The 16,636-nt window shown below is 47.4% G+C and overlaps 1 protein-coding gene across 1 annotated transcript in view; it reads right to left on the reverse strand.

Annotated features, from left to right (window-relative positions):
• The window catches only part of VIT (vitrin), a 99,274-nt gene that overhangs the window by 37,261 nt on the left and 45,377 nt on the right, over nt 1–16,636 (reverse strand). The window contains exons 5-7 of the mRNA XM_019794762.2: nt 12,140–12,273; nt 7,527–7,604; nt 1,647–1,838 (exon numbers count right to left, since the gene is read on the reverse strand). Of these exons, the coding sequence (XP_019650321.1) occupies nt 1,647–1,838; nt 7,527–7,604; nt 12,140–12,273 (404 nt within the window). The remainder of the gene's footprint in view (nt 1–1,646; nt 1,839–7,526; nt 7,605–12,139; nt 12,274–16,636) is intronic.

The raw sequence follows: 16,636 nt of genomic DNA on the forward strand, positions 1-16,636 counted from the left end.
TAAAGATCGACCTCCTCCCAGGAGGCCCCAGGAGCAAACAACTTGCTCAAGTACTCCGACGTCTTTGAGAGAATCAAGGGCTCTACAAGTCAAGAAAGAGGAAAACTCTTGGCCGTGGGACTCCCCCACCCAGCATCCTTCCTTCCTGCTTAGCTGTTTCCCTCACTGGCAGGCCCCGAGCGCCTGTGCTCCGGTCGGCCACGATCCACAGGAACGGGATGCGGGGCGTGTCCTATGTAGTCCAGACAGTATGTTTATGGTATTTTTATTTGGGGACTTTATATCGTAGTTTCTTCCATGGGTCATTGAACGGACTGATAACACTCCTTGATTCGTAGGCATTAGGAACATTGAATAAAATGAGGCGCGGTGAGCCTGGCACGGGGAAGCCTGGACCCTCCGTTGTTGTTACTCATCACAGCGGGAGCTGGTGGTGCCTAACACCCCTGCTTCTGTGACGGCCTCATCCGTGCCTGGGGTGCTCGTGGATGGCAGGGGTGCCTCCTGCAGGACAGTCACGGGAGAACCCGGCTGCTGGGGCTTCTGCTTTTCAGCTGTGGGAGCTGGGCCAGCTTGCTCCCCACCCTACGCCCCGGGATCCTCAGCAGGACAAGGGATTAGTCAAAGTGAAAGTCTTCCATCTCCCACAGAGGGCTGGTAAGAGGATTCCCTAGGCGAGTGTTTGGAAGGTGCTTCGAAGAGTGTCTAGTGCTGATATTATTTGCATGTGCTGATATTATTTGTTAGAGAAAAGGATGACTAGATGGCTGGGCTCTAATATGGGAGGGGGGAGGGCCATGCTGTGTGGCGGAAATGTCTGGAAGCTGGAGGTGATGCCGAAGAGAACAAGACCCGGGCACTTCCTCCTGGAAGGAAAAAATGGCCCCAGGTGGGAAATATTTAGAAAGGCCTGCTGAGACAGTAGTGCCACTCCTGCTGGGGAATTTTCCCGACTCTTGCCAGGAGACGTTGAGAAGTGAGAGGGGTACTTCTTAGTTTAAGGCGGCTGGCATATAAGCCTGTGTAGAAACTAGAGATGCGGTTCTCAGATGAGCTCTTAAGGTCCTGTTTGATGTGATACCGAGATTAAGTTCATAAAATGGACTTTGGTAAAACCTAAAACATGATTTAAGAGATGGATGCCTGAAAAGCGATCAGAAAAGGAATAAAAAGGTAGCTTTCTGGTTTTCCCTATAGGAGTTTTGTTTTCTTTTGTTTGCTTCTAATATTTGAAGACTTGTGGGAGTACACAGTGTGCCACTTAAAACCCACCAGCATTTACATTGACACCTGCTATTCCTTCAGCGGGGCTTTTGGAGAAATGAGGATTTTGCAATAGGAAACTTTTGCGGAACATCCTACCTTCCCCAGTATGACAACAGCAGTCCCACTCTCGAAACTTCAGCCCCTTCTACATGGTTTGCTTAGCTCATAGCTTGGTCCTGAAGTATCATTAGGCTCAAGTCTACCCCTTAAGTCTGGAAGGACACAACCACGTACTCCTGGCCCAGGTCTCAGCACGACCCCTCACCCAGCTCAAAAGGCAGGAGATGGCACCCCACACGCGCATTCGGACAGAGCCGTCACTCCGAAAGCCCGGGCTCCTCCTTTGCTAGCATGTGACAACACACAGTCTGCCTACTGACCGAGCTCCCAGCTCCTGTGGCCCACGGGCTGTGGTCTGAGGCTGCTGGTGGTGGAACCTGTGGACGGGGACGGCTTTGGCAGGCTGGTGAGGGTGACTTCCGTGGCCGTGGCTCCTGTCAGCTGCAGTGGGGTGACTGCCTGTGCAGTTGTTCCTGGGACTGGTGGCTTCTGATAGGCTTTTGTGGGCTCGCCTGTAAAAGAGATGAAATGATACTGGGGCCTACAAAATCACTGGTAGGCTCTTGAGGACAGAAACAAAATAAATGTTTATTGAACGCTAGCTTTGAGCAAAGATCTGTGCTAGCTGCTGTGGAGGATAAAATCCCCCTGTGGGTCTGGAAGGAATGCACAACCTGGATGGAACAATGAGCCAATAAACAAACCAAACACTAAATAATAATAAAATATTTAAGCAACGGTTAAATACTACAGCAACATAGAGAAGGTAGAACTCGATTAACTGAGAAATTAATTTGCCAGACACCAGAAGCAATGATTCACGAACTTTCTTTTTCTTTCTTTCTTCCTCTCCTCCTTCCTTCTATCCCTCCTTCCTCCCTCTTCCTTCCTTCCTTCCCTTCCCTCCTTCCTTCCTAATCTACCTTCCCTACCTCCCTTCCTAACCTTCCTTTCCTTCCTTTTCCTTTTCCCCTTCCTTCCTTCCTTCTTTCCCTCCTTCCTTCCTAACCTTCCTTTCCTTCCTTTCCTTTTCCTTTTCCTTCCTTCCTTCCGTGTCAGCATTCACCTAGGGATGGAAGGAGCTTTTGGGGCTTTCACTATGACTGACTCTTAGAAAATGCATTCTAGATGTTCTAGCTCAGATTGGTTCGTGGCTAGTCAACTAACTCCTCTGGGCCCCAGTTTTCTCATCTGTAAAATGGGGTAACGGAAATAATTAGATGGTGAGGATCAGCTAGATTCTACTTCTAAATTGGGCTCTTCATTCATGTGTAATGATATAGATTGTTCCCACGATTTTAAACAAGTCTCAATTTATTTATTTATTTTTAAAGATTTTATTTATTTATTTATTTGACAGAGAGACAGCCAGCGAGAGAGGGAACACAGCAGGGGAGAGGGAGAGGAAGAAGCAGGCTCCCAGCGGAGGAGCCCGATGTGGGACTCGATCCTGGAACGCCAGGATCACGCCCTGAGCTGAAGGCAGACGCTTAACGACTGCGCTACCCAGGCACCCCTAAACAAGTCTCAATTTATTAGTACTCTGGGCGCCCTGTCAGTTTCTCTGAAGGTTCAGGGCAAGGGGACAAGTGGCTGCTCAGTGGACACTGGCTATTGGATTGACAACCGTGGGTCTGTGCCAGAAGGAGACACAAACAGCCCCCAAACTGCACAGCACCCCAGCCCTGGGAGGGAGCAGCAGCCGCCAGTTACGCGGGTCTCCTGAGCTCCATGGCAGGTGCGCCGGCTTCTTTATGCATGCATCTGTAACGGCTTCCTCGGGCTTCGGTAACAAATTGCCACACCCTCCGTGGCTGAAAACAACAAAAATGTTTTCTCTCCCAGCTCTGGAGGCCAAAAGTTGGAAATCAGTATCACTGGGCTGAACTCCCTGGGAGGCTCTATGGCAGAATCGGCTTTGTGCACCCGGCAGTGTCCCGCGGCTGCTGGCATTCCCTGGCTTGTGGCCACACCCCTCCAGGGTTCAGGGCCGACAGCCTCTGGTTTCTCTCTGCTCCATCTTCACGTGACCTTCTCCTCCATGTGTACCAGACCTCCCTCTGCCCCCCACCACCGCAGATGATTCAGGATAACCTCCTCATCCAGAGGTCCTTAACTTAATCCCATCCGCAAAGCCCCCCTCCCTCTTCCTGTTTTTGTTTTGCCAGATATGGAAGAATCCACAGATTCCAGAGACTAGGACAGGGGTATCTTTGGTGGGGGGACATTTCTCAGCTTACCCACAGCATCCTAGCTCTGGCTTTTAACTCTGCCTCGGGCTGAGGCCTCTCTGGTGCACAGAACAGCAGCCGAGACGCTCGCATCTGAGATGAGGAGGCACTGAACGTTTCCTGTGAACCATCCAACTTCCCGTTGACACCATACAGCAAGGTATGGTGCTGGGAAAAACGGTGTCGGCCCTGTGGCCTCGGACCAGCCATGCAGACAAATGTGTGATGGGGCATGTAGACCCAATACCCAGCACTCGCGTCTGTGCGTTTGTCACCCTGCCGCGGTCGCCTTCCGCGGGAATCACAGCAGTGACTCGGGAGAGCAGGTCGGCCAGCAGTGTCCCGGGAGTCTGACCCTTCAGTCTGTGCTTGTAGGCACTGGGCCATCGGGGCAGGAGACAGATCTCTCATTCACCCTGTTGTTGCTAACAGTGGGTCACCTTTAAATCTGCCCGTAGACTGGGACAGGCAAATTGCTAAAGAGCTGGCAGTGGCCTTGGGGCTTCAGCCAGTCTTCACGCCATCCTTGGGCAAAACCGAACCTGTGTGATTTGTGACATTTCCGTGGCTTCAAAGGAATTGAGCATTCACAACAAGTCCTAGGGAAGTTTCTAATTTCTCCAAAGTAGTCTGTCTCCCCCTCCGATAAACGCTCCGTAGCTTTGGTGCCTCGGCAGGGGGATGCCGGCCCAGCTTGGATCTACTTCATACAGGGAAAAGCCATTTAATAGAACGACTTGTATATTTTATGAAATAGGATACAATTACTAATTTGGAAAGAAATCTATAAAACCTATAGTACATTTTACTTGCAAATTATTAATTAAACCACAATTAAATTAAAAATAAAACTTCTAGCAATAATGAACATTTTTGCCAGCTTACACTTAATAGATATTGAAGCTATGAATTATCTTTTTCTCACACTATTGGATAATTCTGAGGTTTCTAAATACCCTGGTCTTCCTTTGTTAATACTGATTGCCAGAGAACGGATTAAATATCCTGATGGCAGCCATTTGTGCTACTTGCTTAAAACACAGATACTTTCAAGCATGTCATCAATTCAACAAATAGGTCCATCTCTGGTTTTCCATGGTCTCCCATGGGCTGTTGTTTCTGCTTGCTCTGCCACTCGGAACAGAACTGTCTTTAAGAGGAAGACAGAGAAAGCTCTACCCCGATTGTTCCCAATTACTGAACATAATGCCAGATGGGACCCAAAGTGAATTCTTCATAGCACCTGGTTCCTTTCGATGATTTGAAATGAAACCAGTAAAATAGTTTCTCCATATAATCTCAGATATATGGAAGTTTCATGGAAATCTTTTCAAAGATTTTCATAGGAAAAGATATCAAAACTTCCTTTAGGCTCTTAACATATTACCCTTTGGATGAGGTCATGAACAGGTTTTGGTTTTTTTTTTTTTTTTTAAGATTTTATTCATTTATTTGAGAGAAACAGAGTGAAAGAGAGAGCATGAGCAGGGGCAGAGGGACAGGGAGAAGCAGACTCCCCACAGAGCAGGGAGCCTGATGTGGTGCTCAATCCCAGGACTCTGGGGTCACGACCTGAGCCGAAGGCAGACACTTAACCAACTGAGTCACCCAGGCGCCCTGAAGTCATGAACAGTTCTAGACAACTACCTTCTCAGCAGAGACAGGAGGTCCTCAGAGCTCCCTACACTTGGTTCATTATTAGATCATAGTGAAGGTGTTAAAATGCAGACCCCAGGGCCCTAATCACATAGATTTTGACTCACTGGATCTGGGATGGGCCTTGGAAATCTGATTTGAGAACTGCCAGGCAATGTTAGACTGGACTTCTGACTTCAGTCCTCACTGGCTTGGCCACTAAAGTTCTTTGAGCCTGGCTTCCTTTGCTGAAAAATGGGGATGGTCGGACCTACTTGGCAGGGCCGTTGTCATAATTAGTGATCATGTCAGCTTGGCACATGGTAAGGTATTCGAGCGATGGCAGTAGCTGACATTTATCATCATGAAAAATGATATGTCACACATCCCCTTGCCCCAGTGGAAAATAGTACTTTCAGTACGTGTCAAATGTGAGGCACCATGAAAAAGACATTGAAGCCACTTTAACAGCAACGCCTGGAGGTCAGAGTTACGGGGAGGATTTGGCTCTTCCCACCCCTCGCTCCAGGCCGCAGGATTATACGTGAGGGCAGGAAACCTAATACCCACTGATCATCTGATCATCTACCGTATGCCACACACTGAGATGGCCTCTTCTCTATAAGCATTCACATTTGACATTAATCACAATCCTGGAAATCAATCCAAGAATTCCCATTTTTAGGGTAAGGAATGTGTTCTCCAAGAGGTCAAGAAATGTACATAAGGTCTCACAGACAATAGCAGAGCCAGGATTTGGACCCACATTTGTTTGCTTCCAAATTCCGTATGTTTTTCCTCAAAAGGGGAACAAAGTGGAAGGCAAGTCACGAATAGCCTCCAGGTTCCTGGATGTGGTTGCCATCAGAGGGTGGGCCAAGATCACTCTAGAGTTCTGGTGGAAACTGTCTTATTCTCAAGACAGGGGCAAGGGGTGGCCTTGGTGGGGACAGGCAGTGAGGGCAGGAGGCTCTTAGGAAATCAAGCGTATTATCATAAACTTCAGCTTGCTTTTCCTCCGGGGGGAGGGGCTGGGCCGATGACCAAGGGCAACCACGAGGAGGTTCTCCCACCATTCTCTTGCTCAGAAGCCTCTAATGAAGATTGACTTCCCTTTATCTTTTACTGTAGTGCCAGCAGTGTGCCCTCGCGGGTTTGAGCTTCTACAAACCAACACTTCCCTGTTTTTATTTAGCTCAGAGTAGCCCAAGACTCTAGCCCAGTACAGCTCCCTGCCTGAAGGCCTGGCGACACAGCGTTTTAATCTTAGGAATGTCCATCCTCTGCGGGGGGAGGGAGCTGCACCAGGCAAAGCAAGATGCTTTTGATTTTTATTTTTTTAAGGTGCTTTCTATTTTTTTGAGTGACATATTTTCCCGTAGAAGAAGGTGATTATGCTTTGAGAGGGTCATCCTAACCTGATTTACCTGTTCACTCATAGTCTTGGAGGGATTAGGAAGCATTTCATAGGGGCATGCCTGGAGGAACCAGCTGCTGGCCCTCACATCTCCATCGCGTCTGCTTCCCCCACTTTCTGTAGGAATTTTATCATTTGGGTAGCCACAGAGGGGGCCACCCTTTTACGGTTCTCACTGGGATTTTTTTTTATTTGAATTGGTGGAAACTTACTCTTTAATGAGACTGTAATTTTAAGGAGCGCTTCCTCCAGAAGCTGGGCGAGACCCTAAGTAGACCTTTTATGTGTATGTTGGAAAGGGATGTTTATCCCTTCTCTTCGTGTGGGCAAAGTGCCCCCAAAGACACAATAATGCATAGCACAGTTCCTGCTTCAACACAGACACCTAGGAAAAGGTATTTTTCTGGCCTGAGGTCCACCTGTGCTGTCTGTGGTTCACATGAAGCCGGGTCGGCACAACCTCATCAAGAGTGTGCCTTTGGCTTGGGTTATTTCCATGAGTTGCCTTCTGTGAACACGTGCACCACAGCACCCCCTTTGCTTCCCTTCATTTCATACCTAAGCAGAGACAGCCTTTCCCCTTTCAGCTGCCAGGGGACATTTCTAGACAGAGTGTCCTGCCCTCTTCGAAAGCAACAATACAGTACAATCGAAGGCAACAGTCATTCTGAAGGCAAATGACACAAACAGAGAGATAATCTTGGAATGTGTAAAAAAAAAACCCCAAAACTAAAGCGTCACCCTTCAGCCTAGCCATCTGATCCCCTTGATTTCTGTGCCCATGTTCTTGGCATCTGTTAAAATATTGCTGGAGTCAGTGGAGCTTGACCATTTAAGATGTTAATTTCTACACTACGTCCTAAAACACGTGTTTCCAAACTTGGAAGATTTAGATGAAATCACACATGAACACTTGCCTGCCTTGGCAGCGGGGCTTTTCGGTGATGAATATGTAAGAGCCGATGGGTAGGTTACACCCTTTGGGGGCTTACCTTCTGCAAAAAAGGAAAAAGAAAGAAAAAAATTATTTATTTTGAGAGCTGGAAGTTTTAGATGGTTCTGTTCTGGTAAGTTGATTCCCTCCTTCCTATTTATCTCTCTGGAGTTCAATAAATTCGTCAGTCTCCCCCCAGGTGAATTGTTGATTACAATAAGAAAGTCAAGTGATGTTTTGTTTTCCTGTAGAGTCTGTGTTTTATTAATATTGGAAGGAAGCAATAAAATCTCCATGACTCAGAGTTCCCATTAGCAACCCTTATTCTGCTCATGAAGATGTGACATGTAAGCTAAGGTTTTCATACATGTGGTGTTGAATGTTTAATTAGGTCAGTAGATGAATGTAAAAACACTCCCCACGCTCTCCTTCTGGACGCTCTGGTGCTCTGGTCACAAGCTGGCTGTGCAGAATGGCTCTCTCCCCCTTTCACGGACCCTGTGGGATCCATTTGAATTCCATGGCATTAGAGAAACCCAAAAGTAGGTTTCGAAATTAGCATTTGTCGCCCACCTAGGGAAAGAGTGTTTAGAAGCCAGGTGACAGGAAGGAATGTTAATATGTTATCAGGGAAACAAAGGAGGCATGAAAAAGAAAAACCCATCAGGTGATGGGAGGTGGCCGGATAGGACTGAAAATTGCCTGAGAAGGCTGCTGCCTACAGAGCCTCCCTCACCTGACATTCCACCACAGTTTTGTTCCACAATGAGATGGATAGTGTCACTTGGAATCCAGAAGCCTTCCTCCCCCACCCCCCATGAAGGCAGGGCATCAGAGCAGTGTCTGCAGGGTAGGAGATCGTCACCAAGTATTTCTTCAGAGCAGGAACACCTCAATGCTTAGATCCCTGTCACAACTCAGAGGGGCCTCACCTGTTATCTAGTATTTACATCTGATAATGAAAGAATTTTAACTCACAGCCTAAGGAAGTAGTTTTATAGGATTGGCTTGGGGAGGAGTTGGGGAGGGGTGTCGTAGGGAGAGCCTGAGGGGGTTTGAGCACGGTTTTGCCAAAAGCGCTCTTGACACAAGGGGTTGCAGAGTCATGAAGCAGGTGGAATGACGGGGCTCAGAAAGGGCCTGGAATAAGGACTAAGAACCTCCAGGTTTCTGTTTCTATTTGCCATTAACTAACTGCCTCGATCCCTGAGACTCTCATTTTTCTTATTCAGGAAATATGGACAACGATGTGACCGATTTACTACATTCAGTTGTAGGGATCTAATGAAAAAAAAGTTAAACTCTTTGGAACTATGTGTTACCAGAGAGACGGGAAGATTCTATCTGGCATCACCTATAACTATCACTCAAAGTGGTGATGAGGCAAAATGTTGGGGCTCACGGAGTTATTTCACCTCATTAAAGTCCCCCGGGAACAGAGCTTGGCATTTCCAGGTCCCCCACCCTTGTCGGGGCCTCCTCCAAATAACAGTGATTGACGTTAGACCCAAGGAGGGCCCCAGGGCTGTGGGCCTCACTTTATCCACAGCACGCTGCAGAGACATCGTCTCCCTCTGTTTACTATTCTTCTCGCATCTGAAATCCTCTGGTTCTTTCTGCTTCTATTCAGAAGGAAAAGGAACATGAGCTCAGTTTTCTGAAATGCGGATCAAAGAACAAATGGGCTGTATTTGGAGGTCCCTCTCTGACCTTGCCTATCCCTGGGCTGTCAAAAGATTGTGCTGACCAAAAATGCACATCCCAGCCCCTGCTCCTGTCCCCGCCCGCCAAAGTGAATTAACGAAAGGAGCACAGTGATGTGTGAAAATTAGAAATAAAAGCCTAGAGAGAGGTCACGGAGGCACCTGAGCCCTCAGAGGAGGATTTGGACCCAGTGCAGCTAAACTTGAGCCTCCAGATAGTGGGGAGTAAGCCTTGGCTTCTGGCCAGTCAAGGCCCTTATGCTGCAACGTGCTCTCCCAGTTCACGCATTCGAAAGAGGCCCCTAGCCATTGCAGAAGCACACGCGTTTGTTATAATTGGCAAGAAGTGTTTTGGTTAAATGTCACTAGGTGAAATGAGGGGACACGGAAGTTGAGATTTATAGGGAATAATCTCAGCAGATTGATTTTCATTTACAAAACCCCAAACATCTCTACTCTCTTGGAGTTAATTTTTCTTTTTAAACCTCTGTTGGGATTCTTGAATTGCAGGCTACACACGTAAGATTGAAACACTCTTATTTAGCCAGGAGCGACTTGGTAAACACCTATGTAGAAATTATATTTCTCTCGACACTTGACACATTTGTATTCTAGATATTAGCATTTTCATATGGCCCCTATTCTGAATTCTCATGGTACTGTGTTTGATGACTTTCCATGATCTGACATAGAAACCCGTTTAATTTGAACCCTTGGTGTGCAGAATTCTGCAGTCTAGAGGAAACAGGGATTGCTTAAGTTGTGAAGAACCCTAAAAGGTCTATTTGTAGTTCTATTAAAACTCTGATCCATGGAGGAGAGTAGGAGCTGGGGCTTGGGACACATAAAGGTACCAGAAAACTACCTAGACTGGAAGACCTACTATAGTGTAGAACATTTCTTCCTTCCTTGCTCCAGTTAGTCCTTCTAGATGGTTTTTCTGGAGAGTTGTATGGCTCCTAATCTTGTCGGGATGCCAGGAAGCTTTGTTAGACTCTATTTAAAATCATGTGAAGCCTTTTTGAAGAAAATGGGAGATTCAAGGCCCAGAGTAAGGCTAGTGGAAGACGATGAGAGAACACTGTGCTATGCTCAGACACCAAGGAGGACGTGTCCACAAGAGGCCTGAAGGGCTCCCCCTGGTCAAACTTGGAAACTATGAGTGCCAAAACAATAATGATGATAATGGATTATAACATCTTTTCGAAAACAATCCATGAGTCCATAGCGGTACTTGAAAAAATAGGTGTGGAGGGGGGAAACAGCCCTCTTCTTTATATAAGAATACTTGCTAATGGATGTGGAAGGAATGACAGAATTAGAACAATCATAATTTTTCAATTTCTAGTGTAATTCTTGCTACGGCAAGGATCACCAATGGATGTTAAAACCATTAGGTGAATTTGCTGGGGAATGAGCTATTCATGCTGTTACCTTTACCACAGAGAGATGCCGTGAAGTAACCAAGCAGTCAAGCACAGCATCACCAACAACCGGCCAAACTGACATTATTGTGCCTTCGGAGACGGTCACTGTGACGCGGCACAATGGATATGCTATGATACCACCTAGGTAGTGACCTTGGCAAAATATTTAACCTGAATCCACTCATGAGGGAACAGTCGGACATGTTTGTGGTCCATCCAGATTGTGAGATACAACACTAGACAACTGGCTGGGACTTCGAAAATGTCGTTGCCATTCACGACCAAAAAAGGTAGTGTGGTGGTAGCTATTTCTAGATTAAAAGAGAGTAAATAGATGTGACCACTAAATGCAGTGGATGATTTTTATTAGATTGTGGATCCGGAAGGAAGGAAGGAAGGAAGGAAGGAAGGAAGGAAGGAAGGAAAGAAAGGAGAAGGAGGCAGGGAGGAAGGAAGGAAGGGAGAGGGGTGGGAAGGAGAGAGAAGGAGGAGGAGGAAGAACTTACTATGAAGACTATTTTAGGATAACTGGATACAATCGAAAAAGAACTATTTGTCAGATGCTATTGTATCAATGTTGATTTTTTAGGTGCGGTATCGGTATTGTTGTTATTTAGGAAACTGTTCTCGTGTTTACCAGGTGTGTGCTGAAGTATTGAGGGATGAAGTGTGATGCCTGCAGCTTATTTTCACATGGATTAGAACAAAATAAAATAAATCATAGGTGGATAGATAAAGCAAATGTTGTTAGGTGAAAGGAATACGGGTATTCGTCGTAGTACTCTTTCAACTTTTCTTTCAATTAAAATTCAAAATAAAAGGTTAGGTTGGGGAATTTCACAAAAATAGGCAAGGGCAGGTCATGATAATACAGAGATACTTGGTTACCTTTTCGCTGTGAAATCGCACTAGTCTTTAGCTCACTGACATCACCTCATTGGAAGAGGGAAGAAAAGAATGAAAATGATTATCTGCAAAAATCCTAAGGAGCTAGATAGAGCAAGAACTGACTAGCAAAACAATTAATGAAACAAAAAGAAACCTCAAAATAGTAACTCGGTTCTCTAAGAGCCAATATCCCTTTCCATTTACCAGCAATATCAAGGAATGAGGATCCAGATATGAGACATATTTGGTCTGACTAAAGGAGTAGTTAAAAAAAACCCAAGTTATTAAATGTAATTCACTTCATTAAAAGTTTGGGTTTACGGAGAGCTGCAGTGAGTTTAAAATGAGCAGTTGGAGCCTTTTAATATTTCCAGACTTCATAGTGATTTATCACTGTAATTATAATTTATTGTTTCAGGATCCTAATTATCGGAAGAGCTAATGCTTCCGATTTTGATGAAATGAGTTGCGCCATCAAGTCAAGCCAGCAGAACACTGAAAAGAGCACATTCCATCCCCTGAGGTTGCTTAAGCCACGCGCCCGGCCGTCACAGCGCCTCTGCCGAGCGCAGGCCTACCTGACACGACGAAGGACTCCCTCCAGCGTGGCAGGGACAGCGACTGGACCCCGTTGGCGTAACTCCCCTTGTAGCCGGACTGTCCAGCAACTTTCCGAACAAGTATTTTCCCTCCCGAATTATCCAGCACGCCACTACGAAGAGAAGCCAGAGTGTGACGCACAGAAAAATCAACCAGCCTCCGTCTTTATGGAAGGCGAGGAGAGCAGGGAGAGTGAGACAAGGTTTACCCCGCTGGCAGCCTCCCCCGCCCCCCCCCCAAGGTGCCTCTGTCACGCAGCCCAGCATCTGACCGCCAGGTCACACGTCCTCGCTCTCACTACAGGACCCGGGGCTCTGTGCAGGCAGCAATTGCTCTGTGCAGGCAGCAATTTCTCTTTGCCACCGTGCCTCAGATTTCTTCTCCTTGGTTTCCTCGTCCCCACGAGTTCGTTGTTTTTAGTAAAACGTCTTTCCTGACCATTTCTAATTTGGTTTCGTGACGTAGCAGAATGACTCCCGTTGTTTTGAACGGTGGCCATGACTTTTTACAAAGCTAATTTTTCCTTTTATTTTGGGCCAGGGAAGGGAGGTGTGCCGCTAAACTGAACTCATGAAAAAGATTCCCCTAAGGACTAGAAATTGTTTCTTTAATTTCTACGATTTTGAAGGTTTTAGATCCTGACGTGACAGAGACTGACAGATCTACCTCTTTGCTTGTATGTGAAGCGGGGGCTCGGTTCTGGCTCCTCAGCTCCCTTCCCATTGTCGTTTCTTTGTCGCAGAGCCTCCTGTGGCTCCTGTGGGTATCTGATTTGTGGCACACAGGGAGCTAAAATGCACTCAGACTTGTTCTCATCAACACCCTCCCTGCCCTCCGGGAATGAGAGTTGCCGTTTCCTGCCCTCCCACATTCAGAGTCAAGAACTTTCAACACTCAACTGCTCAACAACCCAGAAGGAAGCAAAGTGATAATAGTACTTGACATATAGAGCACTTAATTGCTTTAAAATCATCCCGGTGTAAGGTTTCCCACCAGCTCCTCCGGCAAACCTGTGAGTTGCAGAGAGAAGGCAGTGCTATTGTTCCCATTTCACAGAATCAGCCTTGGACCCGGGGAGTGACTCAGTCCAGATTTTGTAACTAGTGAATTATAAGGCAGGGATTTGAACCCAGGTCTAGCTGACCTGGAATCCTGGGTTTGTCCCACTTGGTCACAATTGCCCCTCAGAGTCCAAAAACACAGGCACCCTCTGATGCCATCTCTTTATCTTTCCAAATCTTTTTTTTTTGTTGTTCTGACCCAAAGAGTTGTTGTTGTTTTTGTTGTTTTTGAGGGTCATCTTTCCAAATCTCTGTGACCCTGCCCTCTCTGGTCTCTTGGGAGCTCAGAATCAGTTACCTCACGTCTCCCAGCTGCAGCCAGGCTGGTCTCAGCTCCCCCGACACAGCACATGGTTCCCACTCACGTGTGTGTTCGTGCTGCTCTCTTGCTCTGGAAAACCAGCTCCCTCTCCTGCCTGAGGAGGCCCGTGCTGCTCGTACCCAACACTGTCTTCCCCACAGAGATTCTGAAAAGACTCGGCCACATCCCTTCCTAATGATGCCTCAGACTCTTGTCTCACAACCAAGACTCTGATTTTACTCAGTCTTGTGCAATTTCCTAAAAATTTCTTGAGTTGATTTTTGCCTCCCAACTAGATTAGACATTTTCTTAGGGAAAAGACAGTATTTTATCCTTCCGCGTTGGAAGGCCTGTCGGTGGCGCCTGGATGCTGCCCACACAGGCTCATGAAAGCCAACTGCTAACTTTCCAGGGTTGTGAGAGCTGATTCATTTCACACGGTAGCTTGAAATCAGCCACGGTGGGAGGACTGATGCCCCTGAAATTGGTCAATCCTGCTTTGGGGGAGCTGGTCGTTCAACATTTATGAGCACAGCACTTGTGTGGCCTGAAAATTCTAATTATTTGAAAAAAATTTTCCCATGCTCCCTTTACTTATAATTAATGGGGGAAGATAGAAATAACACCTTTCTTCTTTCCCCCCCAAGAAATTATTCTGCCCTTGGTTTCGTAATCCATCTTATTGAGGAAATGTGTGTTGTGCACTTGGTCCTGTTGAAGTGAAGTCGGAAGCACGGTAGCTGCGCTCCCAGTGTTGAGCTTCCCTCAGGCCGTTTGAGGACATGGGAAGCGCCCAGGGCCTTCCCCAGCTGGGCAGGGCTGCTGACGCCCCATCTGAGGGCGATGTGAGGCTGAAAACCCAGACTTTGGGGAAGGTGCAGGACAGAACGATGGTGTGCCCATGAGACTGCCCTGTTGCAGACGAGAGGGATGCCTCATCTTGAGGATGGACTTGAGGATCTTCTCAGATATTCTAGAGAAGGCTGGATGCCGGGGAGGTCTGTGGTCTATAAACTACAGGTGCCAACGGCAGTCCGTGGACGTGGAAGGCACCAGAGACTCGACCACTGGAGGAGATGCTGGAGGAGGGAGAGAGCCTGCAAGAGGCTGTGGTTTCACTTATGAAGGAGATAGGAGCCAGGGCGCTTTGGAGAGTTGATGTACGTGTGACCTCGTTTCTATCCTCACCCAGAGATAGGCAGCTCGGATATATTCTCTGAAAGAGCAAAAACCGGTTCCACTTCTTGGCATCCTCAGATGCCCTGCGTGATGCTGGACATGGCCTTCAGCTCCTGTCCTCCAGGACCCCGGTACCAGGGCACAGGCCTCAGCTGACAGTCAGCAGCATGGTTCACAGAAAAGGGCCGGGTTTTGAACAGCTGCCGTTCTCAGGGCGGGCATCTGGTCAGAAAGCAGACTGAAGAGTGATCTGCATGAGGACGGCCTCATCGCCCCATTGGGAAGACATCCTCCCTCTCCCAGCACTTGGTCCCTCTCTAAGCACAGAGGTGAATTCCGGACGAGACTGAGCCAAAATATGATGCCTCAAATATGTTCATCATCCCTTTGGTCTGAAAGAGTCAAGGGAATCACTCATAATAAGACACCTGATTGTGACATATTGTATGAGTATTAAATCCGAAACCAAAGGGTGCTCTCTCCAGCGTCCCAGTTCTGACTGGGGGGGCCTCTGACAGGCCAGTAAAGGAGGCCCCATCTGTAATTTCTACTGAAGTTCTCGGTCTTAAATCCTGCCTTCTGAAAACAGACTTGTTCTGTTTGTGAAAAACAAAACTGAGAGCATCCAAAATTCCTGTCTGTTCTCCCTTGAGACCTCTGTGCCTCCTCCCCATGGACAGTGCTAGTTCTTTCCGAATAGCGTTTCCCCCTAGATCAGACCCTGGTTCAGGAAGCTTCAAGGGCACTTGATTGCTCAAGCAGCAAATCTTGTTTTATTGGAACATTCGAGTTCTTCTCTTCTGCCCCCCTACCCTCCTCTACATTCTTGCCGCAAGTTCCTACACTCCAACCCGAACGCTGGGATTGCCGAGTCCTAGCCCTCGTCAACGCCCTTCTTACTTTGTCCCCAGTGGCGTGGCCAGCCATCATCAAGCCATTCCCGACTCTTACTGGTCTGAAGTCCACATCCACCTCACGTCCTCACTCTGTATATTAAGCAGTTCTTACGTAAATGTGTCACTTGGGCTCTGGACTGGAAGTCTGGGGACATGAGCTCTAATCCTGAACGTGCAATGAACTAGCCATTGAATTAACTTCCTATTACTCAGCTCCTCTTCTAACAAACAGGGATGTTCACAGCAGCCTTGTGGGGTTGAGACGATGCTAGAAGGAGAGAATCACAGTGCAAGGGATTACTGTGATTATGATGACATCTTTGTGAGGTTGAATTAACTCATGCGACTCTGTCCTGCCTGGGAAACACGGAAAGGCAAGGTCGCGCCAGCAAGGGCCAGAGGAAGCAAGGGCCAACCATTTTGGATCCCAGCTGGAAAAATACAGGCGACCTTAAGATAGGCTTGGCCCCTGCGGCAGATATGGGTGTCCCCGCAGACAGGGACTGGAGAGTGTGCATGGTGTGGGAGATGTTCCGGGCATGCACACATGTGTGTGAGGATGTATGTGAGCTTGCACATGTGTGCAAGCATATGTGTGGGAGCAGGCACGTGTGTATTCGTGCACATGCGTGTACGGGTAGATTCGTGTGCCTCTTTCCTTTTAGCATGAAATTTCTTTCAGAGTGAAAGCAAAATATTTTTTCCATAGTGTGGGGTTAAGAAACGGGGCTTGGTGTAGTTTTTCTTGACTGCTTCACTGCTTCTCCGTAATAGAGCCTTCAGAGTCCCGCTCCCGTTGGAAAATCAGTCAGCTCATCAGCCTCCACGGGGGCGGAGAGAAGAGGGGGACAGCGAACAGAATCTGCTAGTGATTCTCAAATCTCCTTTTACACATAGACTTCATTCTTGCTTCCCCAAATTTCTGAGAAGCTACTGAAGAGACACCTGGAGAGGGAGTGAATTTTACATCTTTCCCCCGTCCCTGGCGGGGGCACATGGATCCATCAGCTGACTGGTGTGCAAGTAAAGAGAAGGAAA

The sequence above is a fragment of the Ailuropoda melanoleuca genome, chromosome 4, assembly GCF_002007445.2.
Source record: "Ailuropoda melanoleuca isolate Jingjing chromosome 4, ASM200744v2, whole genome shotgun sequence".
Classification (NCBI taxonomy): domain Eukaryota; kingdom Metazoa; phylum Chordata; class Mammalia; order Carnivora; family Ursidae; genus Ailuropoda; species Ailuropoda melanoleuca.